The sequence below is a fragment of the Thamnophis elegans genome, chromosome Z (genome assembly GCF_009769535.1).
Source record: "Thamnophis elegans isolate rThaEle1 chromosome Z, rThaEle1.pri, whole genome shotgun sequence".
In the NCBI taxonomy this organism is placed as follows: Eukaryota; Metazoa; Chordata; class Lepidosauria; order Squamata; family Colubridae; genus Thamnophis; species Thamnophis elegans.
Window position 1 is genome coordinate 119,893,692 of NC_045558.1, and position 27,922 is coordinate 119,921,613.

Here is a 27,922-nt window from a genome sequence, read left to right on the forward strand (position 1 = left end):
ACATCTGATATAAAATATTTTTATACAAGTTCTGCTTCATTTTCGTTGTGGTGATAACAATGGCAAAATCCAGTTATTTTTTCTATTTATATTACACCCATAGATAGTGGCTCTGTTTAAGTTCCTTGGGGGTGGGTGGGGGGTGAGCTATAGATTCATCTGCAGGCAACCATGAGGAATATTCTGTGGCAGATAAAATTGATTGGATTTGCTCAGAATTGGTTTCTGATTGGGCAATTCCATCAGCTGTTTATTAGTTCCATGTGTGCCCCCCCCTCCCACGGGAAGTGACCCTTAATTGAGTCCATGCAGTAAAATGTCTCTTCTTGAGTGAGAGGAATGGTTCCACTTGCCTTGAATGTTCTGGTGGTACAACCTACCTCAGGAAGCCATTATCAGATCCAATAGTTCCGGGCAATTTTAATCTAATCTCCAATATTTTTTATGTTTTTGTTTTTATTGCTGTTGATTTTACACTGTTACCGCGCGAACTTATAAAGTTTGTATTAAGAACTGCATTAAACTGGTTATAATGGATGTGGGAGGTTTCCATGAAAAATGAGGGATTTCTAATTCACTTTAAATGGACAATTTATACGATTTGAATTTATGCATAAAACTTATTGGTACAGAAGAATATTCTCCAAGGCAAGGAAATTATACACCTTTATTGCAATCATTCATTGGAGGGATATTTTAGATGTTTAAATTAAATGTTTTAAAAAAGCAATATCTCAAGATGAATGGAATTGTATATGGGAAAAACCATTCCTTCTCTTTTATAGCTTTTGAGAAAAAAATCCTTGAAATGTTTCTTGATTGTTACTGCCATCTCACTGTTACAATTTCACACATATTTAAAACAAGTGCACAGAGCTGTTAATTTGGGGATATAAGTTTTCTAGAGAATGCATTAATTACTAATAAAAATATAGAAAACATCTGAGACTTTTGTCATTATTTTCTGGTAAGAATACAAATATGTAGAAAACCACATGTATTTTAATAATAGCAATTGGATTTGTAATAAAATATCCTGGTGCGTTTAGCAGGAGTACTTAAGGAAAAATGGTATGATAACGTAAATTATGATCTTTTTGTCACAACAAAAATTACCATATATATTGAAAGCAATGGAAGAAAATTTTTGGAAGACTTTTTTTTGTATGGTATGATTTTATAAAATATTTTAATGATTAAAATGATAATAAACCACCTACTTGTATGCCCTATTATGAGAAACGGTAGAAGAAAATAATGTTTATATATGTTCTTGTTTTGTGTGATATTGATTCATACTTGATCAATGATGAAATCAATGTTCAAAATCTGTTAGGGTCTCAAAAGCTCCTAAATTATTTTTGGTCAAAGAGCATTCTGGGAAGCAATGGAAACTGCTACAGCAAAATAGGTATATACCACAAAAATACTTGCTTACTAACAAGGTGGTAAGATAGAAGTACTACATATTTACATATATTCAGATTTATAAAATAAATACACATACATACATTGGTTGGAAATTGACAAAGGTAAATTTTAGTTTGCAAACCAAAAAAAAAATATTCAGGTAATGTCCTTAATTATAGATTTATATAGTTACCAATCTCACCCTTCTCACTCTTGGAGGCTACAAAAAAAAAACATTAAAAAACATTATAAAATTGGCAATATAAAGTAGCCAAGATCACTAAAAGATTATCTTTCAATTAAACCCCATACATGTGGGGTTCTATTAACAACCTGGCCTGAAGGGACAGCTTGTCTACAACTTTTGTTGAGGAGAGTTATTGTTGATGTTCTTTTTAAATAACATTTATTTGTTGAAAAATTTAGCAAATATACTGTAGTAAAAACCAATACAAACTAAACTAGAAGGAAAAGGAAAAGAAAAATTCAGAAGATGCAGGGAAAATAAAAGAAAGAAAAGAGAAAGACAGCTCACATAGTCCTCAACTTATGACCATAACTGAATGCAGAATTATAAATGTAAATCAGTGTTCATTAAGCAGACAACCGCATTGAGAAGATTAGTGTCTTGTTCCTCATTACCTGAATTTCAGGTGACTTTCAAAGAGCTAACCATCATCTGTAAAGTAAAACAATCTTACATCTATAAACCAATCCTTATTTCCTTCAGCTATCTCACTTCCCAGCTTCATTCAGTAAATCAATATCAATATTCTTTGCAGTCTTGGTCTTGCTCAGGCCAAACCCACCTTGTTCAGATCTTTCATCCTAACAATAATAGAAGTTTTCTAGTCTCACACCCTGATCAAATAGGAGACTTTATGAAATGCTGGACAAATGGTTTTCCTCCACAACTTCTGGAAGAAAGGTGTTACACTGATAAATTCTTCACACTAACAGGAAATTTCTCCTAGATTGGACCTCTCTTTAAAACATTTTCAACCATTATTTCTTGTCCTGCCCTCTGGGGCTTTGGAGAATAAGTCAATCCACTCTTCTCCATGGCAGCCCCACAAATATTGGAAGACTAATCTTAAATCACCTCTAGTTCAGGGGCGGCTTGCTGCCGGAGTGGCTGCTGGTTCGCTTCGCACACAGCAGGTGCATGTATGCAGTTGCCTGTAAATTGTTCTGTGCATGTGCAGAACATGAAAAAATGACTAAAAAACAAGGTGGCAACAGCATGGGTGACCAGGAAACTGGTTCGGGGGCATGGCCAGCCTGCCATCCCTACCGGTTTGACGACCCAGTCCCAATTTCCACTACCACTTTGCCCAGACCAGTGTGAACCTGTATCAACCCACCTCTGCCCTAGTCCTTCTTTTCATTAGATTAGATATACCTAATTCCTGCAACTGTTCATTGTATGTTTTAACGTCCAGTTCCTTAATCACTTTTGTTGCTCTTTTCGGTACTCATTCTAGAGTATCAATATATTTTTCATATCATGGTGACCAAAACTGGATGCAGTATTCCAAGTGTGGTCCTACCAAGGCTTTATAAAATGGAAGTAACATGTCACATGATCTTGATTCTATCCCTCTGTTGATGTAGCCTAGGACTTCATTAGCTTTTTTGTGTGTGCTCAGGTCAACCTTCTCCTGGAAGCTGGCAGGACCCACTTGTTTACGAAACTGAATTTATCTGATTCTCCATCTGGCTGGTCATAGGGTGAGTGTGACCCCCTCTCCATCAGGGTACATGTTATATTTTGAAGGATGCTTTTGTTATCAAAGCCCCACAACCCAACAAGGCTTCAATTTGGCCTCAAGAATGTGAGTGGCACAAAAAACAGAAAGTTCATCTATTCATAAGGGGGAATGGCTAGATTGATACTGTATACCATGTATAATAATTGGATTTCCAAAACGCTCTACTTCAAATGCTTGTTCATACTTTCATTCCTGAATATGCTGTGCTTTTTCAAAATAAGTGCATTAAAGTGAAAGCTTTATACCTATGCATGTTTGCAGTATTCTAAGATATTGGTTGCCTGGTTACATTGGGGCATATTACCTGGAAGAATCATTAATCCATGCCCAGTTTTGTATTCTACTTCCTTGTTCCTTGTTCAGTCTAATCAGAACAAGAATTGCACTGAATGATATGGCTGAATAATTTGCAAGCATGGAAGACGATTTCAGGGAAAGCAGTTTAAGGAGCCAAGAAGAGGAAACAGGTACTTTGGCTACGTACTTTTGCTGTTTTGATCTTGGAATGGCTGATAACCAAAAATCTCCAGCATTTTCTTTTTATTTAGTAAAATTCCTCCACTTACCACACTGCCTTCTCTGATCTTGAATTATTGCAGTCTGCAGACTGAATACTAAGACTCAATTGTTCTCTGATTTTGATTATAAGTGAGGAGTTCTGCTGCAAATATTGTTTTGGAGCAACTTTTTATTAATTATACTTGGGAAAGTTTGACCTATTGGATGTCTGAACCCTCTTAATCTGGATATTTTCTAGAATCTATAGCACACCCAAGCTCATTATAATAACAGAAGTGCTAATTTCTATAACTCCACACTTAACTTGCAATAAAAGGGAGCAAATATAGGATGGTAAAGCACCAAGGCAAAAGTCAAGACACAAAATCTTTCAATCATTTTTTTGATGGGTTGGTATTTTATTTTGGGGGGTTTTTTGCACTCTATTTTAGGTGTACATTACAGGTTTATTTCTTTTTTTGTTATTAAGAAATGGAATGAAACAGTGCTGCCTACTTCTGGCACTTGCTGTACAGTATTATAATTTGATGCCACGGTTAGAAGAGGTTCTGGAAATTACAGAAAAAATATTCTGCAGTATTCAATAATATTGAATTAGGCTAATATTGAATTAAGTTGCCAGTTCTGCTTAGAGGAATCAAAATGGCAGGAAGAAACAAAAAGAAGAATAGCACTTAGAGAAACAAAAATGGGGTGGAGTTACAATCTTTTCCAGTAGATTCAATGTGGCACCTAGAGAAAGAAGAATAAGATATATTTGTGAAATATTTATTTTCTTTCAAATAAGATGGATTACTTCCCTCTATTCAATGTAGCTTCCTTTGAGATGAATTGCTGTGGTTGGGTCATTCTGTGAACAGTGACTGTATAATTATGACGAAGGTTTTAACAAGCTTTAGGCCCTTTCTGATCTGCTTAGATTGATCTCCCAAGTGAAATGCATTTTAAAATGGAAATTAAGTACTTCTCTGTGGCTTGTGTTTGCCTAACATTTCGGATCAACGAATGTGTTTGGAACTAACAGAGAATTTTGTGGGTGTTCTTACAAATAAAACAACCCCAATCTTCAAAACACAGGGTAGGGATATTATGTATGCGCAAGAGAGAAATCAGTCACCTACAACTACAGGAAGTCCTTGACTTACTACAGCTTGTTTAGTGACGGTTTGAAGTTACAATGTTGCAGAAAATTAAGGGACTCCGACTTCGGAACCAAAAGAAGTAGTTTTTATTTGCGCAAAGGTTCAGAGCAAGATAGCCAAAGCAGACATCTAAACATCTGAACAAAGACTTATAGAGAAGTCAGTTCTTATATGTTTTTCAAAAGCAGTAAAACACGGAAATTAGCTTTGGTTGGTTACATGAGTCATAGCCCCCCTTTTACTATTCTAAATATCTTGCCCTCCTTTCGTAGATTGAGGTCACAGCCAGGTGACTTGCAAAGAAGCATCTAAGTTACAGGCAGTATGTTTGTGGTTAGCTCTATGCTTAACTCATATGTTTGAACTTTAGTTGAACTTCAGATAGGTGTCTTAAAGCCTTAAAAGTTATCCCTTCTTTCTGTCTTGCCACATTTCATGTCTTGTCTCGTTTTATGTCCAGTTTCATTTAATGTCCAGCCTCAACAACATTACTGAAAAAAGTGACATGACCATTTCCCACACTTATGACCATTGCAGCATCCCCATGGTCACATGATTTACATTCAGATGCTTTACAAGGGACTCACATTTATAACAGTAGCAGAGGTGGGTTCCTATTGGTTCCGACAGGTTCGGCCGAATAGGTAGTAACTCAGCCTGCCATGTCCCCGAACCAGTTCTATCGGGGCCACCATCTTGGTGTTTTTTTTTTTTTTTACTACTGCACATGCACGCTACTTGTGTATTAAGCACGTGCGCACGCAAAGTGCGTCCCTGAGCGAACTGGCAGTAGCATAAGCCGGAATCCACCCCTGAACGGTAGCATACAAATAATAAAATACAAATACAATACAGCAGTATCCTGGAGACATGTGATCTCCTTTTGTGAGCTTCTGGCAAACAAAATCAATGAGGAAATCAGATTCACTTAACAATTGTGTTACTAATTTAGCATCTTAACAAATGTAGCAAAAAAAGTTGTAAAATGGGGCAAATACTCACTTAACAAATTTCACACTTAGCAACACAAATTTTGGGCTCAGTTATGATGGTAAGCTGAGAACTACCTGTAGTTTGCTTTTTAAGAACGGATCTCAAGAGTGTTTTTGTAAATAAAAATAGGGAATGGCAATTTGTTTTCATCTAGGCTACCTTTCTACTCTAATTTTTTTGAAAGTGAAATAACCTTTTACAAATACTAATTTATTATAATAATAAATTATAATATTAATAATTCATAGCCACCATGTTGCCTCCTGTTATAATTGTATATATTTATATAAAAATGCACCAGTCTAACTAACCAACAGTTTTGGAGCCCTTGAACTTCTGAATATGTGACAATCAGCATTCTGCTATGTTTCAATTTGCTCTATGTTGAATCAATCCAGGAACTTAAGAGATCAGATTGTTTTATACATTTTGGAGGCTGACAGGAAATTTATCACAGTCTTAAGATTTCCTCCATGATAGGATAGCTGCAAACAAATCACTCAACAAATGTAACTAAATAAGACTTTATAGAATTTGCAGTAGATTTTCACAGAGAAAAATGCCAAAGGGCAGATATCAGTAGGCAATGTAACCATATTTTCCTAATATAAAGTTCTGTGTATACTGCCACGCAAAATGGTGGATCTACTGTACTTCATGGCCTTCTTCATAGTTCTTTATTCACCTGGAGAGGAAAATATCCTCAAAGTCCTGAATTCCTATTATCTAGATTATGATGAAGACAAGTGTCCTTGATATTGGATTCAAGATTCGCTGAATGAGCGGGCTTCTTTGTTATGGCAGCATTAAAGTAATAGGTCAGTTAGTTACCTGAAATTGATGATATACCAACAAGTTTTCTCAACCTTATCAACTATAAGATGGGTGGACTGCAACTCCCAGAATTCCCCAATCAGCATAGCATAGCTGGCTGGGGAATTTTGGGAGTTGTAATCCACACATCTTAATATTGCCAAGGTTGAGAAACACTGCATACAACAATTGAAAAAGGCTTCACTTAGCATGGAGAATGCCCTCTATTAACCATAAAGATAAATGTTGGTTCTGCTTGTTTTGTAAACGTCTGTAGCTGCATGCTTAATTAACCTAAATTTGAACGAATAGTTGTATATATTCAGCTCTTTGAATGCATATGGACTGCTCAGGATGACTTGCTCTGGATTGATGTCTGTTGGCAGAATTTGATGGGGGCCAGCAGGTCTCCCCATCACTCCTTCTCCAGCTACCAAGCAATCAAACGCTACGTTTCCGTGGTAAAAAAGCAGAAGCTTGGGAAGAGGCTTGGAAGGGGGCATTGGAGCCCACAGAGGACCCCCATGAAGTATTGCTGGAAGAAGGGGAAGACAGCCGGCTTCTGAAGGAGCTGCCTCTCTGCCTGGAGGAGAAACGCAAGCTCAGGTATCGAAGCTCTTGATTCTTGCTGAGAGACTCTTGAGGAGAAGAACATTGAAAAGTATGTAATTAAAACGACATTCCCAGCTCTGTGTCCTCAGAGAACACGGTAAATGCTAATTATGGGAATTGCGACTGAAGGCCACCCTCTCAAGAGAAACATCTTAATCGGGTTCCATCTTCTCTGGAGACTCTTATGGAACAGAACAAAGATAGCTGGGAATCCAGAACATTTGGGAAGAGATCAAGTGTAGCCCTAGTGGGTTGTGATGTGGGAAGGCACATATGTTTCTAAGTAAAACACAGCCTATTGAATAATATCTTGATCGAAGCGATTAGGAGCCCTACTTTCAGAGGTGGTATTCAGCAGGTTCTGATCAGTTCGGGAGAACCGGTAGTGGACATTTTCAGTAGTTCAGAGAACCGATAAATACCACCTCTGACTGGCCTTTTCCCCATCTATTCTCTGCCTCCCGAGTCCCAGCTGATTGGGAGGAAATGGGGATTTTGCAGTATCCTTCCCCTAGAGTGGGGAGGGAATTGAGATTTTGCAGTATCCTTTCCCTGCCTGCCACGTCCACCAAGCCACTCCCACCAAACTACACCACACTCACCAAGCCACGCCCACAGAACTAGTAGTAAAAAAAATAGAATGCCACCACTGCCTACTTTGAATATTTCTCTTAAGTGTGGATTAGATTTTTCCATTTTGATGAAACGTTTTATAAAACCTGAGGGATTGGACATAATGGGCAGAGGGGGGGAAAGGAAAGTATTGCTACACACTTCAATTCATGTATTTAATTGCAGTTATGTTTGTTTCTCATTTAACCACACTTTGCTTTAAGAATGCTGCAGAAACAGGCAGTCAAGCAGCTCAGCGGTTGGCAACTTTGGCGCATAGAGAAGTTGAAAACGCTGCGCCATCTTCAGAGTCAGGCAAGCACAGCCATCTTATCAGCTAGGTTGTGGCGAGGCACTCTGCACCACATCGAAGGTACAGGCAAGGCCCTTAAGGACTATTTTGGAGAGAACAATAGCTTAAGAGTTTGAGCTTGCCTTGTAACTATTTATGTTCTGTCTCCAAAGGCCATTTTGGAACAGGGATCCAATCCTTTTTCAACTTCCTGCGTTTCTTGGTCCTGATGAATTTTGTGGCTTCCTTGCTGGTGGTAGGATTTGTGATTGCTCCAAATGCTGCTTTTGAAGCTCTACAACTCAACTGGACAAGTCAAGCGAATAGTAGTTTGGGTGAGTGAATGACCCATGACGTGTGTTCCAGACTTATGTGTCCTGAGCAATCAATATAACATGTTTTTGATTTACTCCTATGTGCCAATGTAATCAAGAATGGCCTTGGATGGTCCACCCTGAAAAAAATACAATATCAAACATGCCCCACACTAGGCCCGTTGCTTGTCAACATTTTTAAAAAATGACATAGTCAAAGGGTAGAAATGATGTTCAGCACAAAGCTGAGGCAGGACTGGTTCCCCTAGGAAATGCACTCAAGGTTCAAAAGAATCTTGAAAGTCTTGAACATCAAGCCTTTTCTAACAAAACTCAGTTTGATGGCAAGAATTATAGGTCCTGCATTTAGGTAGGAAAAATAAGATGTACGGACCGGATGTCCTAGATCACAGGATAAGTTGTATGGACCGGATGTCCTAGACCATAGTTTAACATGAGCCAGCAGCTGCCAAAAATTATGCGATGTGATAGTTTCACTTTCAGTCAGCATTCCAAATGTGGTACAGAATTGAATGGTTGAATCACTTCCTGTGATCTCAAAAATTATGCCTCTGTTAAGCTCACAGTGCTTAAAAAGCACAGAAAAGTAACAAAAATAGTGAGGGTCTTAGAGATTGTATTCTCAGACGACCTTCTAAAATAATTGAGTAAAACTGGTCTAAAGAAAGACACGTAAAATCTTCCCATGGCATGACAAAACCGCGCTCGACTAAAGCGCGCCCGATTAAACCGCGTCGCTGACGTCATCAACAGGGTGACAACAGCGAGCGCGGAGAAAGAAGGGCGCTTTAAATAGCGCTTTGAAAGCAAGTCGATTCAAGTTAAGGTAAGGGTTAGGTTTAGGGTTAGTTTTAGGGTTAGGTTTAGGGTTAGGTTAAGGGTTAGGGTTAGGTTAAGGGTTAGGGTTAGCTTTAGGGTTAGATTAAGGGTTAGGATTAGGGTTAGGGTTAGGTTAAGGGTTAGGGTTAGGGTTAGGGTTAGGTTTAGGGTTAGGTTAAGGGTTAGGTTTAGGTTTAGGGTTAGGTTTAGGATTAGGTTTAGGGGGGTTAGGTTTAGGCTTAGGGGTTAATTTTAGGTTTAGCATTTACAGCGTGCTTCTGTCTCCGCGCTGTTGTCGCCCTGCGGTTTCGTCGAGTGCGCTTTAGTCGAATGTGGAAGAACCAAATCTTCCAGTACTTGAAGTGCTGTTATAGGGAAGAAGGTATAGATATATGCTATGTAATACCTGGAGCTAGTACAAGAACTAATGGGTGGAAGCTTTACAGAGAGTAACTCAAACTTGAAATATGGCGGAATTGCCTAACCGTGACAGTTATTAAGCAGTATAACAGCCTACTTCTTGGAGTTCATCATTAGAAGTTTTCAAACAAAGATTAAACACCCCATTTGCCTGGGATGATCTGAGGATTTTTCTTTGGGTTGGATCAGAAGACATTCAAGGTATTTTTTCAATCCTATGGTTCTATTATGCCTTGAGATAGAGGCAGAAATTCAACAGGTATAGCAGACCACTTTGCCTTTAAAAATGCCAGCCATAGTTGCTGGCAAAATGTCAGAAATCTGTTGTTAAGATCAAGGTCACTAAACTCTGAAGCCCAACGCTGCTCAATAAAGGATAATCAGTATATAAGGCATAGCTTTAATTCCACTGTATTTCAAGGAGGGAGAATCCGACTGAATTTCTGCTTGCCATTTGGACTCTTGTCAATAAAATATGTTTGTGATATTGGCAGAGAAGACCTGTAGAGCAGATATACAGGGTGCTCTTGTATAAGTAATAAGAAATGTAGATTTACCTCATTTGGAAGTAAATAAACTCAATTTTGAGGAACAGCACACAAATGTTTAAAACATCCATCCTTCAATCAATGAGTCAATAAAAGCATTAGTTACTTCCTTTTGAAGCAAATTGGATAATTACCCCCTGCTTTTCAAAGAGCTGGGATGGGGTTGTAAGATGATTTGAAATAGGAAATGAAGTGCACTGCCATCTAAAGGAGTAATTACCATAAAACCATTAAGGTCAAAGACTAAATTACCTAAATGACATGACTAAAAGGCTTGTTAGAAGAATAGGCTGCAAATGTACTGTGAAGAGAATGTACACAAGTGATTTGGAAAAAACTATTTCAGCAACCAAGATCATGCATTTCCCACTTAAAAGTAGCAAGGTAGATCCATTTTTTCCCGGGAATGGTGCTAAGACTATCTGGTATTTTTTCCATATTTTATCTTTTTTTTTTCTGAGAAAGAGTATGACCCATTCTTACAAAAACCAGAAGCCTGCATGCAGCCCTTGAGCCCCATCCATGTTGGAAAGCTAATTCTTGCTCCCTAATTCCTTCCAGTGAATGCACTATGTCAAAAATACAATCCCATACCTCAAGGCTTGGTCAGCTACTTTTCCTATATTCTGGATCTTCTGTCAGGCCAGGTAAGAAATTATTCCACCAAGGATGTATTTCCAATACCTTGGGAAGTAGCTACACTGACCATCATGTATGATGCAGAGGTGGTATTCAGCCGGTTCTGACCAGTTCTGGAGAACTGATAGCGGACATTTTGAGTAGTTCGGAGAACCAGTAAATACCACCTCTGACTGACCCCACCCCATCTATTCTCTGCCTCCCGAGTCCCAATTGATTGGGAGGAAATTGGGATTTTGCAGTATCCTTCCCCTGGAGTGGGCAGGAAATGAGGATTGGGCAGGAAATGAGGATTTTGCAGTAACCTTCCCCTGGAGTGGGCAGGGAATGGGGATTTTGCAGTAACCTTCCCCTGGAGTGGGCAGGGAATGGGAATTTTGCAGTAACCTTCTCCTGGAGTGGGCAGGAATGGGGATTTTGCAGTATCCTTCCCCTGGAATGGGCAGGAATGGGGATTTTGCAGTAACCTTCCCCTGGAATGGGCAGGAAATGGGGATTTTGCAGTATCCTTTCCCTGAAGTGGGCAGGAATGGGGATTTTGCAGCAACCTTCCCCTGGAGTGGGCAGGAATGGGGATTTTGCAGCAACTTTTCCCTGGAGTGGGCAGGAATGGGGATTTTGCAGTAACCTTCCCCTGGAGTGGGCAGGGAATGGGGATTTTGCAGTATGCTTCCCCTGGAGTGGGCAGGAATGGGGATTTTGCAGTAACCTTCCCCTGGAGTGGGCAGGGAATGGGGATTTTGCAGTATGCTTCCCCTGGAATGGGCAGGAAATGGGGATTTTGCAGTATCCTTTCCCTGAAGTGGGCAGGAATGGGGATTTTGCAGCAACCTTCCCCTGGAGTGGGCAGGAATGGGGATTTTGCAGCAACTTTTCCCTGGAGTGGGCAGGAATGGGGATTTTGCAGTAACCTTCCCCTGGAGTGGGCAGGGAATGGGGATTTTGCAGTATGCTTCCCCTGGAGTGGGCAGGAATGGGGATTTTGCAGTAACCTTCCCCTGGAGTGGGCAGGGAATGGGGATTTTGCAGTATGCTTCCCCTGGAGTGGGCAGGAATGGGGATTTTGCAGTAACCTTCCCCTGGAGTGGGCAGGAAATGGGGATTTTGCAGTATCCTTCCCCTGGAGTGGGCAGGAATGGGGATTTTGCAGTATCCTTCCCCTAGAGTGGGCAGGGAATGGGGATTTTGCAGTATCCTTCCCCTGGAGGTGGCAGGAAATGGGGATTTTGCAGTATCCTTTCCCTGGAGTGGGCAGGAATGAGAATTTTGCAGCAACCTTCCCCTGGAGTGGGCAGGAAGTGGGGATTTTGCAGTATCCTTCCCCTGGAGATGGCAGGAAATGGGGATTTTGCAGTATCCTTTCCCTGGAGTGGGTAGGAATGAGAATTTTGCAGCAACCTTCCCCTGGAGTGGGCAGGGAATGGGGATTTTGCAGTATCCTTCCCCTGGAGTGGGCAGGGAATGGGGATTTTGCAGTAACCTTCCCCTGGAGTGGGCAGGGAATGGGAATTTTGCAGTAACCTTCTCCTGGAGTGGGCAGGAATGGGGATTTTGCAGTAACCTTCCCCTGGAATGGGCAGGAAATGGGGATTTTGCAGTATCCTTTCCCTGAAGTGGGCAGGAATGGGGATTTTGCAGCAACCTTCCCCTGGAGTGGGCAGGAATGGGGATTTTGCAGCAACTTTTCCCTGGAGTGGGCAGGAATGGGGATTTTGCAGTAACCTTCCCCTGGAGTGGGCAGGGAATGGGGATTTTGCAGTATGCTTCCCCTGGAGTGGGCAGGAATGGGGATTTTGCAGTAACCTTCCCCTGGAGTGGGCAGGGAATGGGGATTTTGCAGTATGCTTCCCCTGGAGTGGGCAGGAATGGGGATTTTGCAGTAACCTTCCCCTGGAGTGGGCAGGAAATGGGGATTTTGCAGTATCCTTCCCCTGGAGTGGGCAGGAATGGGGATTTTGCAGTATCCTTCCCCTAGAGTGGGCAGGGAATGGGGATTTTGCAGTATCCTTCCCCTGGAGGTGGCAGGAAATGGGGATTTTGCAGTATCCTTTCCCTGGAGTGGGCAGGAATGAGAATTTTGCAGCAACCTTCCCCTGGAGTGGGCAGGAAATGGGGATTTTGCAGTATCCTTCCCCTGGAGTGGGCAGGGAATGGGGATTTTGCAGTATCCTTCCCCTGGAGATGGCAGGAAATGGGGATTTTGCAGTATCCTTTCCCTGGAGTGGGTAGGAATGAGAATTTTGCAGCAACCTTCCCCTGGAGTGGGCAGGAAATGGGGATTTTGCAGTATCCTTCCCCTGGAGTGGGCAGGAAAGGGGACTTTGCAGTATCCTTCCCCTGGAGTGAGCAGGAATGGGGATTTTGCAGTATCCTTCCCCTGGAGTGGGCAGGAATGGGGATTTTGCAGTAACCTATCCCTGCTGTGTCCACCAAACATGCCCATCAAGCCACACCCACAGAACTGGTAGTAAAACAATTTGAATCCCACCACTGCTGTGATTTGAATGTTTATTTCTCTCCAGGGATTCATAGAACAAACTTATCTGTTCTACGGCTATTATCCAAATATGGCTGTCAGCTTTGTCAACTTTGCCTATGACATTCCTCTCGCTTATCTCCTCACAACGCTATTCTACTTGCTGTTCTGCCTAGCCTGGATTGTTCGCAGGTGAGCACCACTGTGGCCTCTGTAATGCAGAATCAGAACTCAAGTCCCCAAGTGAGCAATCAAGGCTCAGTACCAATAGTCTTTGGCTTTTGACCACAACTGAGCCCAAAATTTTTGTTCTTAAGTGAGATGTTTGTTAAGTGGGTTTTGTCTCATTTTACGATCTCTTGCTATTGTTGTTAAGTGAATCACCACAGTTAGTAACCTGGTTGTTAAGTGAGTCTGGCTTTCCCATTGAGATTGCTTGTGAGCAGTTTGCAAAAGGTGATTGCATGACCTTGGGACATAACAACGGTCGTAAATATGAACCAATTTTCAAGCATCTGAATTTTGATCCCATGATCCTGGGGATGCTGCAAAGGTCGCAACTGTGAAAAATGGCCATAAGTCACATTCTTCAGTGCCACTGTAACTTTGAATGGTCATTAAATGAACTATTGTAAGTCAAGGACTACCTGAACAGTATTAATTAAACCATGTGTATTGGAGGGATTCCCTCACAAGAATGAGAGCCAGGTTTAGTCTACTGGTTAAGGCTCCATGTTAGAAAGTGGGAAACCATGAGTTCAAGTCCCAGCTCAGCTATAAATGTCAGCTGGATGACTTGCGTCAGTCACTCTCTCTCAGCCCAACCCACCTCACGGGGTTGTTGTTGTGGGGAAAATAGGAAGAGGAAGGTGTGTTGGGTATGTTTGCCACCTTGAATTGCCATATTTTTCAGAGTATAAGACATACCTTATTCCCCTAAAAAGGAGGGTGGAAATCTGGCCTACTGTAAACCCCGCCCACTTTGCAAAAATGGACATGCAGAGGGTTTGGGAGGCCTGCAAAGTGCTCCCGGGGTCTGGGGAGGGCAAAAACAAGTGAAAAACAGGCCATTTTTTGCTCGTTTCTCCCCCCCCCCAGCCCCTAGGAGTACTCTACAAGCCTCCCAAAGCCTATGCATGCCCTGTTTTTTGCAAAAAACAAGGTGTGCAGAGGGTTTGGGCCTGCAGAGTGCAAAAACCTTTTTTTTTTATTTACCTCTTCAAAATCTTGGTGAGTCTTATACTCCAGTGCATCTTATAAACCAAAAAATACGGTATTTGTATAAATAATAAAGGCAGGAGAAAATAAATGAAAAAATATTGACAAACAAAGGGATACACTCATATTTATACATCTCAGAAAGGTGTGAGAGACTAACACATAAGCAACAGATGATGTAAGCATACATACCTATAGCTAAGGGATCTCAAGTTACTACAGGTAGTCCTCAACGTATGACCATAATTGAGCCCAAAATGCTTGCTACTAAGCAAGACAATTATTAAGTGTGTTTCGCCCCATTTTACAACCTTTCTTGCCACCGTTGCTCGTTGAATCACTGCACTTAATTTAGCAACATGGTTGTTAAGAGAATCTGCCTTTGACTTTGCTTGTCAGAAATTAGCAAAAAGGGGATCACATGACCTCAGGACATTGCAAGTCATAAATATGAACCAGTTGCCAAGCATCCAAATTTTGATCTCGTGACCATGGGGATGCTGCGACGGTTGCGTGAAAAATGGTCATAAGTCACTTTTTTCAGTGCCATTGTAACTTCAAACTGAACAAGTGGTTGTAAGTCAAGTACTACCTGTATAGTTAATGGACCTCAGGTCACTTCAGAGGTGAAATTCAACAGGTTCTGTGACAGGTTCTGGAGAACTGCTAGCGGAAATTTTGAGTAGTTCGGAGAACCCGCAAATGCTACCTCTGGCTGGCTCCAGAGTGGGGTGGGAATGGAGATTTTGCTGTATCCTTCCCCTCCCACGCCTACAAAGCCACGCCCACAGAACTGGTAGTAAAAAAAAAATTGTATTTCACCACTAGGTAACTTTCTTTTTTTGTTTTCCCTCAGACGCCAAAGGCAAGAATAAAATAATAAAATGGAGCAAAGATCTTCCCTAAACCAAGAGGAGGCGGGCAGCTTTGGGTTTGTCAGATATCAGAAAAGAAAAAAAAATCTCCCATTTGTAGATTGAGATATGGAACAAACCTAATCTATGAGAATTATTCTAGTATGATCAACAGGCTACAGCCTTATATCTCTCTCTATATTGCTTATGCCTCTTTATGTCAACTTGATTTGGTGGATTCAATTCATCTGAGAATTGTTTTCCCTGCCCACAATTAGCAGCCTTCCTGATGGATCCACCTCTCAGGAAATTCCTGCTTAAAAATTTCTTGTCTTCCATCCGTCTTCAGGTCAGTCCTCTGTCTCAAACAAAGCCTGGTTAGTGAAGACACATCCCTTGCATCCTACAGCAACAAAGTCTTTGCTGGCTGGGATTTCAGCCTGATGCAAGATAACATGGTCCAGTTAAAGCATAAAAGCATCCGCTACGAGTTACGGGTAAGGACAGATGCTAAAACCAGATAGCCGATGGCAGCCCTTTTAATGTGTCATGCTCCAGAAGGGTTGGGCTGACCATTTCCCCACAGGAAGGAAGAAAAATGAGTGCTACCATTCATCCTGAACTAATGTGGCTTCCAGTAGAACATTCCACACCACCACCCCCTTAGACCCAAATTCTAGTGGGAATTATTTTTCCAAACATTTATTCATAGCCTAAGAAGGGCTGTCATTTCAACCTCTGCAACGCAATGTTCTTTCACTTTTTTTTCCGTTGCTATAAGGAAAAAAGATAATTAGATTACAGGTAGTCCTCAACTTACAATCATTTGTTTAGTGATCTTCAAAGTTATAATGGCACTTTAAAAAGTGACTTATGACTGCTTTTCACACTTACGATTATCACAGCATCCCCATGCACTCCCAGAATCCCCATGGCCACATGATCAAAATTTGGAGGGATGCAACTGGAATGCATTTATGATAATTGCAGTATTCTGGGTCATGTGATCACCATTTGTAACCTTCCCGACTGGCTTCTGACAAACAAAGTCAATGGAGGAAGCCAGATTCACTTAACAACTGCATGACTCACCTAACAACTGCAGTGATTCACTTAACAACTGTGGTATAAAATGTTGTAAAATGGGGCACAACTCACTTAACAACTGTCTTGCTTAACAACAGATACATTGGGCTCAATTGTGGCCTTAAGTAAAGGACTATCAGTAACCCAAATTTCTCTCATAAACACCTAAGGCTCTAAGAAACTGCAGAAGTGAGAAAGGCCGTACCTTTATCCCCAGTTCTACAACTGGATGTGGAGAAAACAAACTTTTAGATTATTTTCAACAATTAATGCAACTGTTTGTGTCCCCCCCCCAAAAAAATAGATGTAACCTTACAATTTACATGATATATAGAATCTTTTTCTTTTGTTATTGTTCAAGGGTAATAGATTTCTGATTTGTCAAGGAAGTGTAAAGGGATAAGCTAGAGCATTGCTAACTGAATTTTAATGTATCACATGGTTGCTATGCTACTATAGGATAATACAATTAAGACACTATTAAAAAAATATATAATCCTAGTTTTTAGGTTGTTGGGAAAACTACAATTGACTGTATTCCCACATGGCTTTAAAAAGAACCGTTGCCAAAGTCACAAAACAGCATATGCTCATACAAATGGCACTGTGCAATGTGCAAATATAATCCCTCAATGAGGATTTGGGCGAAGCTAATTTTGTGGAATCCTTGGAGTTTGGTTGCTTGCTTGCAGACTTTTCATTACCCAACTAGGTAACATCATCAGCACTAGCGAGTGTAGGGTTTGCTCCTTTTTTATATACAATAGCATGCCCTGCCAGTTTTGCAGAGGGTGTTGTTTTCTCCTTGGTAGTTTCTTGAGAGGGTATTGTTTTGTGCTTGCTTGATTGTTGTCTGGTGTCAATCTTTGCTTATCTGGGTTTAGGCTGCTGGATGTGTTTCACATGTGTTTAATCTTTCAAGATTATCTTTTAAAGCTGCTTTGATTGTTCTGAGCTGCTTCACATGCTTCTCTTCTCTTCCTCCCCTCTTCCAGATGGACCTGGAAGAAGCCAGTTTCCGCAAGCACCAGGCAGAGTTGACCACATCAGAGCGAGTTGGCCTTTATCTCCTGAGAAGTCTGATCAATATCTTGGTTTTAGTGCTTTTGGGAGCCTCCTTTTACTGTATCTTTCTGGCTGTGAGCTATTCCCAGAAGATGTTGGGAAAAGTAAGTATGTGGGCCCTCAGTTACCCCTCAAGAGGTTGTGCTTCCCCCAATACTTAAGGCCTCACCCCTTTGTGACCAGTCCCCCATATTGTGGTGGAGGTATTTAGATTATCACAAAAGCAGTTCTGGCCAGGTTTGGCAGCAATTGTGGTGCTGAAACTCCAAGCAGAGGCCATATGGACCAAGGATGTGACTTTGCCAGTTGCATGGAAGTTCTGTCAAGCAGGGCCTTACAAGTTAAAGTAAAGGACCATAGTGTGTCATGTGGTTAGAACACTGGACTGATGATCTGCATGCCTGTATTTGAGACCTGAGTGCTGCTGTGTGATGGTGTGAGCACCCGTCATTTGCTCCAGCTCCTGCCAATCTAGCAGTTGAAATTGTGCAAACACAAGCAGATAAATAGGTACCACTTTGGTGGGCTCATTCATGGGAGCATGAAAGGAAGCCTCCAACTGAGCATCCTCCAGGCAACAGCGATGTCACTGGCTGATCGTTTCACCCCAGAAGTGCTTTGAACATAACAACAAGTTAAAGTTGAGCCTGTAGAGATTGTCCTTGACTTACAACCACATTGTAACAACCAGAATTTCCATTGCTAAGCAAGGTGGTTGTTAAGTGAGTTATGCCCATTTTGAAACCTTTTTTTGCCATTGAATTACTGCAGCTGTTAAGTGAATCATGGGGTCATTAAGCAAATTTGGCTTCCCTCATAAACATTGCTTGTTGGAAGCCTGCTGGGAAGGTCGCAAATGATGATTGTGTGACTCCCAGATGCAGCAATCATTAATACATGTCAGTTGCCAAATGCCTAAATTTTGATCATGTGACCATGGGGGATGCTATGCTACAGTGGTTTAAGTGCAAGGGCCGGTCATAAGTTATTTTTTTCAATGCTGTTATAATTTCAAATGGTCCCTAAACAGATGGTTGTAAGTCAAGGACTACCTGTAAGAAGACAATATCTCGTAGGCCTTATTTGCAAAGAAAGCTCCTGTTCAATAGCATTATTTCTTTCCATAACATTCATGCCCAAATAAATTCCTCTATCTTTTGATACAGGCGGACTCTCCTGAAAACAGTCTCTTCTTTCTGGATCTGCTGGTGGCTTATCTCCCTTCCGCTGTAATCACGGCTGCCAATCTCCTTGTCCCGATGATCTTTGAGTTCCTTGTGCCTCTTGAAAAATACCCGCTCAGCTTTGAAATCAAAATCACACTTCTGAGGTACAAAAAACCCCCAAAAAACATCTGGGTATGTTTGCAATAGAGCAGGGGTCTCCATACGTGGTAGCTTTAAGACTTGTGGACTTCAAATCACAGAATTGGAAGTCCACAAGTCTTAAAGTTCCCAAGTTTGGGGATCCCTGCTATGGAAGGTGGGGAATAAGACTCTGGTGCTTTCTTTTCATTTTCAACGGGCCCACTGTCCACTGCCCAGAGAAAGAAAAGCTATTGATGCTTGCTTTCATAGCAAAGATGGGAAGGATAAAGAAATAGGGAATCCCAGTAATCAGGGGCCAAAAGGAAAATCTGGAAAGAGATTTCTTAAACTGACTTCATTTTTAGCCAATGTATATGCAGAAGCAGGCCTTTTTCTCACCGAGACAGAGATGGCACTTTGTTTTGCGTAAGAGGCAGGATTAGACAGATCCATCATATTCTAAGAAGTTCCAGAATGGAATTATTTTTCATCGTACCATTATCAATTCCCCTTTGGAAGTTGTTGGACACCTAACCTCACTTCTTTAGCTCGAGGTGAAGGACTAATAGTTTTCTAGGTGCTAATGAACACAAATCTAAGCATCCTTCACCAGTACAGTTATTGAGTCAAGGACCTCTGGTGATTAAGCAATATTTTGAGGTGCGCTTGTTATAAATAGACCAGACTAGATTAAGTATATGGTAGTCCTTTGGCTTTAGAGAAGACAACACTGCTGTGTAATTCTTTTATGGTCACTGAGGTTGGTCTGCAATCCCTGTCCAGAAGCCTGGAATCAAACACTTTGGGGCACCGGAAGTCCATTGTTGTTGTAACTGTGATTGTTATACTTTTATTTTCTATTTATTAATTATTTACAGACTAGCTGATAACCCAGCATTGCCCGGGTATTTATTTATAGAAGGGAAATGTCTGGACCAAATGTAATTTCTAATGTTGGATTTTCCCCCTTACCAGAAGGAGCCCCCTTGTGTAGTACTGTGAAGCCATTACCATGGCAACTCCACTACGCTGTACAGTAGAAGCCACTTTATGACAGTACAGTAGAATCCATTTTAAGGCACAAAAGGCTGTATCTTAACAGAACATACACTTGAGGAGTGTTAGGGATGTCTTACCCCTACAGTATTTTTTTCCAGAGATTACGTTATCTGTGTACCAAGTTTGGTTGAAATTGCTCAAGGCGTTCCAGAGTTATGGTGGAACATACACATGCACAGCCATTTTTACATATATAGATAGTGTTATGCTAAGTAAACAGTTGGTTTTTAGAGTAATGTGATCTACTTTGCATCTTTTTTGTTTTGGAGGACCCTGAACTTTAGGAGTTAGAGAGCATATCTAATCAATATTTTCTATTTGAACATTGTGAAAAGTCTGAGAACTGAATCAAGGGATGTGATGTGTTTTGTTGACATCTTCCTTTGGTTGCTCTAACTTGTACCTTTTGACGCAGGTTGAGGTGCAAATATTAAACCACGTCTATTTCCATATCTTTCTCCAACAGCATATCCTTTGTGAATATCTACAGATCCAACTGCTCTTAAGAGACCAAGAGCTGCTAACATGATTTTCCCCTCCGTCTATCTTGGTTATTAGGCAACCTGACATGTCCATCTCTTTTGGCAGGAATGTCGTCTTGCGTTTTGCTAGCCTAATTGTGGTTCTCGTTACACTCTGGGGACAGATCACCTGTAATGGGGACATGCAGAACTCCGACTGCCGCAATTGTGGTTATAATAATAAACTTCACCCGGTAAGGGAAATAGTGGTTTTATGTGGGAGGTAAAAATTTCTTGAATTCCCAGTCAAAACAAGTTATGCTACTATGTAATATTTTCCTCAAAAGATTTTGTGTGGGGGAAAAAAGATTGGAATGATTATCTATGTGGAGGGATCACAAAAAGTAGAATAGTGTCATTCTAGAGTCCTATTTCCTAAAATTCGGAAAATGAAACACAGCAGTTGCATTCTTGAAGCCAGATCTAGACATATTTGTAATACATCTATTGTAATTAAGTTAAATTACACGTTTAAACATATTTAGGTATGACTAATTTGAGCCTCATTGATTTCAGTGGCTCATGGACTTCAACAAGGTTACTTTACATACCACAAAGTCCAGGCCAAACAAATCTAATCTTAACCCTAACTCTAATTTTAAACCTGTCCCATAAATTAATCCTAATCCTAACCCTAACCCCAAAACGAATAAACCAGATGTAACTCAGATTTGTTCATTCTCCTAACAAGAACTAAATTTAAATTTGAGATTAATTCCTGGGTTATTTGAAAGAGTTATAGCTCTCTAGAATACAGGCAAATGAGTAACGTGACGGCACTTGTATACTGTTGCTCTTTAATTCCACTGTAAAAATAGGACAAGCTGAATATATTAATAGATTGTAGAAATACACCGAAGGGAGGAGTAGAGAGATAGAAGAAAGAGGGGTAGCGAGGGTGGGAGACAGGACTGGAGGGAGGGGGAGAAGGAAGGGAGGCAGTGTATTGGGAGAGAGGAGTGGTAGAGCAATAGCAGTAGACTTATAGCAATAGCAGTAGACTTATATACCGCTTCATAGGCCTTTCAGGCCTCTCTAAGCGGTTTACAGAGAGTCAGCATATTGCCCCCAACAATCTGGGTCCTCATTTTACCCACCTCGGAAGGATGGAAGGCTGAGTCAACCCTGAGCCGGTGAGATTTGAACCGCTGACCTGCTGATCTAGCAGTAGCCTGCAGTGCTGCATTTAACCACTGCGCCACCTTGGGGGAGGGGGAGGGGAAGTAGGGTAGAGGGGAATGATGGAGGGAAGAAGGAAAGTTGGAGGGGGCGAAAGAAAGGGTGTATGGAGGGTCGAAGAGGTACATTGGGTTTCTATTTTGGGGGGTATTGTCGACAAGAGGAATGGCTGTGTTTATTGTTTAATGTTATATGGCCCCGGTTATGCACAGTATATATGTGACTGTACGAAAATGAAATGGAAAATAAAAACACATTTACAAGAAAAGAAAAATAAAATAAAAATTATAAAAAATTATATAGAATACAGGCAAATGAGAAATGCCAAGTTTTTATGAGCAAAAAAACCTTATCTTATGAAAAAAACCTTATCTCTCTCTTCAGTGCTGGGAGACCTCAGTGGGGCAGGAAATGTACAAACTGATGATCTTTGACTTGGTGATCACACTACTTGTGATATTGTTGGTGGAGTTTCCCAGAAAGTAAGCCTTTTAAGTTTTGTCATGTCTATTGGTGGTGGAGAGGGGATGATTACAGGTAATCCTCAACATGCAACTGGTCATTTAGCAGTTGTTTGAAGTTACCAAAGACCTCTGGAAGGCTATTTATGACCTGATTCTGAAATCCCAACAACTGGAAACCCTGCCATGCAGTCACATGACTACATTTTGGATGCTCGGCAACCAGCCTGCATTTAAGGCTGTTTGCAGTGTCCCATCCCCCGTGACTACATTTTATGAACTCTCTTGCCAAATATCTACATTTGCTTTCGGTTTTCAACAAAACCGCTCCATGACTGCAAGCTTAGCTTAACATCTCAACAGAAAAGGCAATAAAATTGTGTTAATCATAAGTGACTGCTTTGCAACCTTCATGGCTTGTGACCGTAATAGGCAGACTCCATTATGGTCAAAATTAAGAGAATCGCCTGTAGTTTGGTTACTTTCCTTAGTCCAAAAGTGGGAACCTGCAAACAGCCGCAAACGCCACTATATCACTGAGCGCCTAACATGGGGTCATGTGACTGATGGATGGGAAGTGACCATCGGAACTGAGTCGTAACTCCCTTATTCCAGGTAGGTTGTAAGTTGAGGACTACCTGTATAAAGGAATAAGTGAATGGCTGGAACAACATGTGTCTAAGTTGGGACTTCACATAAAAAATCCAAAATTTCCCTTTCTTTCCTTTTCTAGGCTGCTGGTGACTTACTGGCCATCCTGCCTCTTGCTCAAATGGTTGGGAGAACAGGAGTTCGGGGTTCCTGACAACATTTTGAACCTGGTATATGGGCAGACCTTGTGCTGGACTGGAGCCCTTTTTTGTCCTCTTCTGCCAGTGCTCAACACCATCAAATATATTGTTATCTTCTACATGAAAAAGGTGATTCAACAACAGCTCCGAAGCGTAATTGCAAGGTGGAGCAGAGAAGGGGCAATGGAAATCCGGGTGCTGGTTGATTACTGTGAGAAAATCCAGAATAGTGGCTTTCAACTTATTTACTGTCTTCAAGGAAACCTTTGTATGTGGACAGGGATCTGGGCAGGGATGGGCTACGGGGGTTTTGCAGGGATTCGGGAGAACCTCTAGTTAAGATTCTGTGCAGTTTGGAGAACCCCCCAAATCCCACTCCTGGCTGGCCCTGCCCACCCCGCCCCTCTCAGGAGTCCCCAGGTGGCCCGTTTTGGATGCAGGTGAGTGCAGGGTGTGTGCGGAGGTTCGGAGAGGGCAAAAAACAGGCCTCCTGGAAGTTCGGGAAATGGGCCTATTTCCAGCCTCCAGAGCCTGGGGAGGCTGTTTTCGCTCTCCCGGAGGCTCGAAGAAAGCCTACGGAGCCTGGGAGGGCAAAAACGCCCCCTCCCAAGCATGATGCAGGAGGCTGACTAGGCCGTGCCCACCATGCCACACCCACCCAGCAAACGGGCAGAGAACCCCTTGCTAAAAAATTTGAAGCCCATCCCTGGATCTGGGGCAAGTGTTGATGGGATTGCTGGATTGAAATTTGAAAAATATTATAGTGGGCTGTGAGAATAACTTTGAGGACTAGGAGGAGGAGGAGCCATAGCCAAGATTATAGTCAGATAAGTGATATCTGAGTCTGTGTCAGAAGGATAAGGGCAGGGAGAGGAGAGCCACATTCAGACATGCAAGATTCTGTTACAGTAACCTTATAATAAAAGTAGAATTAGCATTCATAATCTTGGTGTCCTTGCCTGGTCTACTATGAAGGGCTGGTGTCAATTTAGTAAGTCTGAATGTACCTCTCCTCTCCCTGGCTTCATCCTATGCCTCCATCCTCAATTCTGGGTTTTGAGGTCTACCCATCTTCAAGCTGACATGGCTGAGAAACACTGGCATAGACCAATGCCCAGAAATAGCCAAAAATAACAGAATACCAAGGTGCAGCACCTTTACTCCAATGATCTATCTCATGGGCGCTTTGGAAAAAACAACTTAAAAGGAAAACAAGAAGAACAACAATTAAAAAAAAAACTTTGAAAGAATGACATTGCAATTTTGCAAGAATTGAAATTATTTAATTGTACACTCTTTTGAGCATACCTTTCTAAAAAATATAAAAATGTAATTTTGATCTGGTCTCAATATTACTGAAGTAGTGAATAAAAAGACAGCAGTTGCTTCTAAGAAATTGAGAACATTTTAAAAAATGGACACGGTCCAAGCATCTACAGCAACTTTAAAATGTATGGACTTAAGCTCCCAGAATTCCCCAGCCTTGGAAGGTGAAGTCCACACATTGTAAAGTTGCCAAATTCGAGAAACGCTGTTCTATAGCTTTGATTGATTTCCCCCCCTCCATTCTTCTAGCTCACCCTTTATGCCAACTGCCGTCCAGCCGAACGCACGTTTCGTGCTTCAAGCTCCAACGCTTTTTTCCTTTTAATTCTGCTCCTGGGACTCACGATATCCTGTGTTCCAGCCCTATATAGCATCTTCGTGTAAGTATTCGAGTGCCCTACAACCTTAACGGGGAGCTAACTCCATTAAACATTTTTTGTTGATTTTTTACTTTGGCATCTTATGGCAGCTGTATGTTCCACAGTTCCCAACATTCCCACCATCTGTAAAAGTAGAATATTAAAAGTGTTGCTAAGCCAATGTTGCTTAACTATAGTTTACACAATAAACCCAATTTGGCTACCTGTAGGCAAAGAGTAAGCAAGCTATGGTTTAAACACTGATGGCCAACGAGCTGTAGTGCGCAGTATGGTAGGCTAATTCTACCGACTGGCAGCAGTTCAATTCTCACTGGCTCTCAGTTGATTCAGACTTTCCTCTTTCCGAGGTCAGGAAAATGGGAACCCAGATTGTTATGGGCAATATGCTGATTCTGTAAACTGCTTAGAGAGGGCTGTAAAGCACTGTGGAGTGGTATATACATTCTAAGTGCTATTGCTATTGCTTTTGATTAAAAAGCAAGCAACTATGTTATGTTTTGATGAGTGAGCAAGAGGATCACATTTAAGTAAATAAAATGTGTTTTTAATTCCCTTCCCTGCTAGCTACCATCTCACTCCCAATTTTTCTCCACAGTCTGCCTCCTTCAAAAGCATGTGGGCCGTTCCGTGATCAATCCACCATGTGGAATGTGGTCACCCAGGCTGTGTCAGAGTTACCTGCTGGTGCCCAAGACTTCTTGAGATTTGTGGGCTCAGTTGCCTTTTCTGCACCCTTGTTTCTGCTTCTGAGGTGAGGAATTGCATTTTCTAAAGAGATCTGGTGAATGGGGCACAGGAAGAAAAGGAATCACACATCCTAAGGATTGTAGCATCTGGTGTAATATTATAATTATTTTTCCCTCTCTCTGTCTCTTTCATTTCTTCAAGTGTCTTCATGTTCTACCTCAAGGCCCTGGCCAACTCATACAGTTCCAGGATCAAAAGTCTCAAAGGACAGCTCCGTCTGGTGAGTAGTCAATTAAAAGCAATCCAAAAAATGGGTATGAGATGGTGAAAAATTGACTCCAGGACTGGATACCTCAGGATGGGCAATGGGCATGCAGAAAAGATTGGGAGAGGGCAATGATATATTAATTACCGTTCTGCAGATGCAAGTTAATTCTTTTCTATTATTATAATAATTATTGGAAAGAACTTCAAAGATTATCCAGCAGAAATTTGTGTTTAAAGCTTCTAAGATTAGTACTCATTAGCCACAGCTTAAAAACTTCTAATATTAACTCTGTGCAGGAGAAGATAGTGCAGGTTTAGTTTCTATTTTGTGAGATTATAGAAGTCAATCAAAGGAAACAATATTAGCTAGCTAGGAAAATTACTTATCTTTTTAAAGCCATGCTTCAAGAATCAAACTCATGTGAAATATTAGTACTGCTTTATAAAGCCTTAGTAAGGCCACATCTGGAATATTGCATCCAGTTTCGGTCACATAGAAAAAAGGTGTTGAGACTTTGGAAAAAGTGGAGAGAAGAGCAACTAAGATTATTAAAGGCCCAGAGACTAAAGCATGAATAATGGTTGCAGGATTTGGATTTGGCTAGTCTAGACTCTAGAGAAAAGGGTGACATGATAGTATTCCAGTATTTGAAGGGCTGTGAAAAAGAAGAGGGGGGTCAACTTATTTTCCAAAGCATCAGAGGACAGGACAAAAAAAAATGGATGTGAACTAATCAAGGAGAGAAACAACCTAGAACTAAGAAGAAATTTCCTAACATTGAGAACAATCAACCCGTGGAACAGCATGCCTTCAGAAATTGTGGGTGCTTCACCCCTGGAGGTTTTTAAGAAGAGACTGGACAGTCATTTGTCTGAAATGGTATGGGGTCTCCTGCTTGAACAGGAGGCTGGAAGACCTCCAAGGTGGCTTCCAACTCTCTTCTATTCAAAGCTTCCTGTACTTTTAAAATATTTTTTTTTTAAATGAAATGGTGGGATGGAGGAAAGAATGCTAAATTCATACATGATTCTGCACTGGGATTTCTAAAACTGTTTGCTGAATTAGTTAAAATGATCTGGTTTGTGCAGCATGCTAATCTACAAAGCTTTGAATTATTCTGTTTTCTGGGTTTTTTTTTTTTGCTTTTAAGTCAGTACTGACTCTTGGATAGGTCCCTGCAGTTTTCTTGGCAAGATCTCAGAAGTGGTTTACCATTGTTTCCTTCCTAGGATTGAGAGAGAATGACTGGGTCAAGGTCACCCAGCTGACTTTGTGGCTAAAGTGGGACTAGAACTCACAGTCTTTAGTTTCTGGTAGACTTAACAGTTTCCAGCCTAATGCTTTATCCAAGACACGGCTTCATAAGGAGTTGAGCAGCTCATAGCAGAAAGCTGGTAGAGCAGTAACAAGCCCAAATGCTCATCTTCAGCCTTAGCCAACCTTGTCCCTCTCCCCAAGGGCTGTGGCTGATGTCCAACTCAAACCCATGAGGGGGTCTCAGAAAGGGGAAGCTCCCCCCCCCCAACCTCATGCTCATCCAGATCATTGTGCTTAAGTCTGACAGCTCAGCTGCCTCATCCACTATCAAATTGCGAGAGAGACTTAATGGCTTTCAATGTTCTCTTTTTCTCAGGAGGGCCAGGATAAGTTCTTCCTTGTGAAACAGATTTCAGAATTGAGCCAATGAAAGAAAAGAAAAATCTACACAAGAATATATATTTTTTCACCTTTTTCAGCAATACTTCCAAGATATCACCACATGCTAAATGCGCAGAGCATATAAGTTTAATAAATAAATAAATTTTATGTCATAGTTTTCAAACTGCACTGCAGCAATGTACTATGATGGCTTCCAAGTTCCTCTTGTTCAGTTATCATTTTTAATAAAACAGAAGGGAAATTGTTGTTCAGTTATCATTTTTAATGAAACAGAAGGGAAAATGATTAAATAAGAAGAAATTATATTATATATACGTTTAGCTTTAATGAACTAGCAGCTGGTTGACTTTGTCTCGACTCACAAGCGAGGTTGGGCCAAATCAGCTGAATAATTAGAAAGGAGACCACAGGGGCAGGGATTCTCAAACTCTGGAATACTGGAACCCTTAAAGTGATCTTTTGAGTAACTCAAGTAGAATTAACGATTTCAACAGGAATTAGGCTGAGCAAAAAAACTGTCACTGATTGAAAGATGCCATATGCAGTATTCTCACACATAATCCGATTTATGGATAAACCGACCCTCAAATTTCTAAACAAATACTATGAAAAGTGCGCCACCTGTAGATAAGCTAATCCTTAGAATTTTTGTTTGTTTT

General features: G+C 41.1%; 1 protein-coding gene across 1 annotated transcript; it reads left to right on the top strand.

Moving 5' to 3' along the window:
• Window positions 1–3,565: 3,565 nt before the first annotated feature.
• Window positions 3,566–27,459, top strand: TMC4 (transmembrane channel like 4). Its single transcript, XM_032237207.1, has 16 exons — window positions 3,566–3,649; window positions 7,036–7,255; window positions 8,098–8,246; window positions 8,339–8,500; window positions 10,849–10,934; window positions 13,449–13,594; window positions 15,824–15,971; window positions 17,556–17,729; window positions 18,792–18,955; window positions 20,580–20,706; window positions 22,076–22,173; window positions 22,886–23,072; window positions 24,519–24,649; window positions 25,245–25,400; window positions 25,538–25,616; window positions 27,238–27,459. Exons 1-16 carry the CDS (start codon window positions 3,598–3,600, stop codon window positions 27,289–27,291), a joined length of 2,133 nt encoding a protein of 710 aa, XP_032093098.1. The 5' UTR covers window positions 3,566–3,597; the 3' UTR covers window positions 27,292–27,459.
• Window positions 27,460–27,922: the final 463 nt, after the last annotated feature.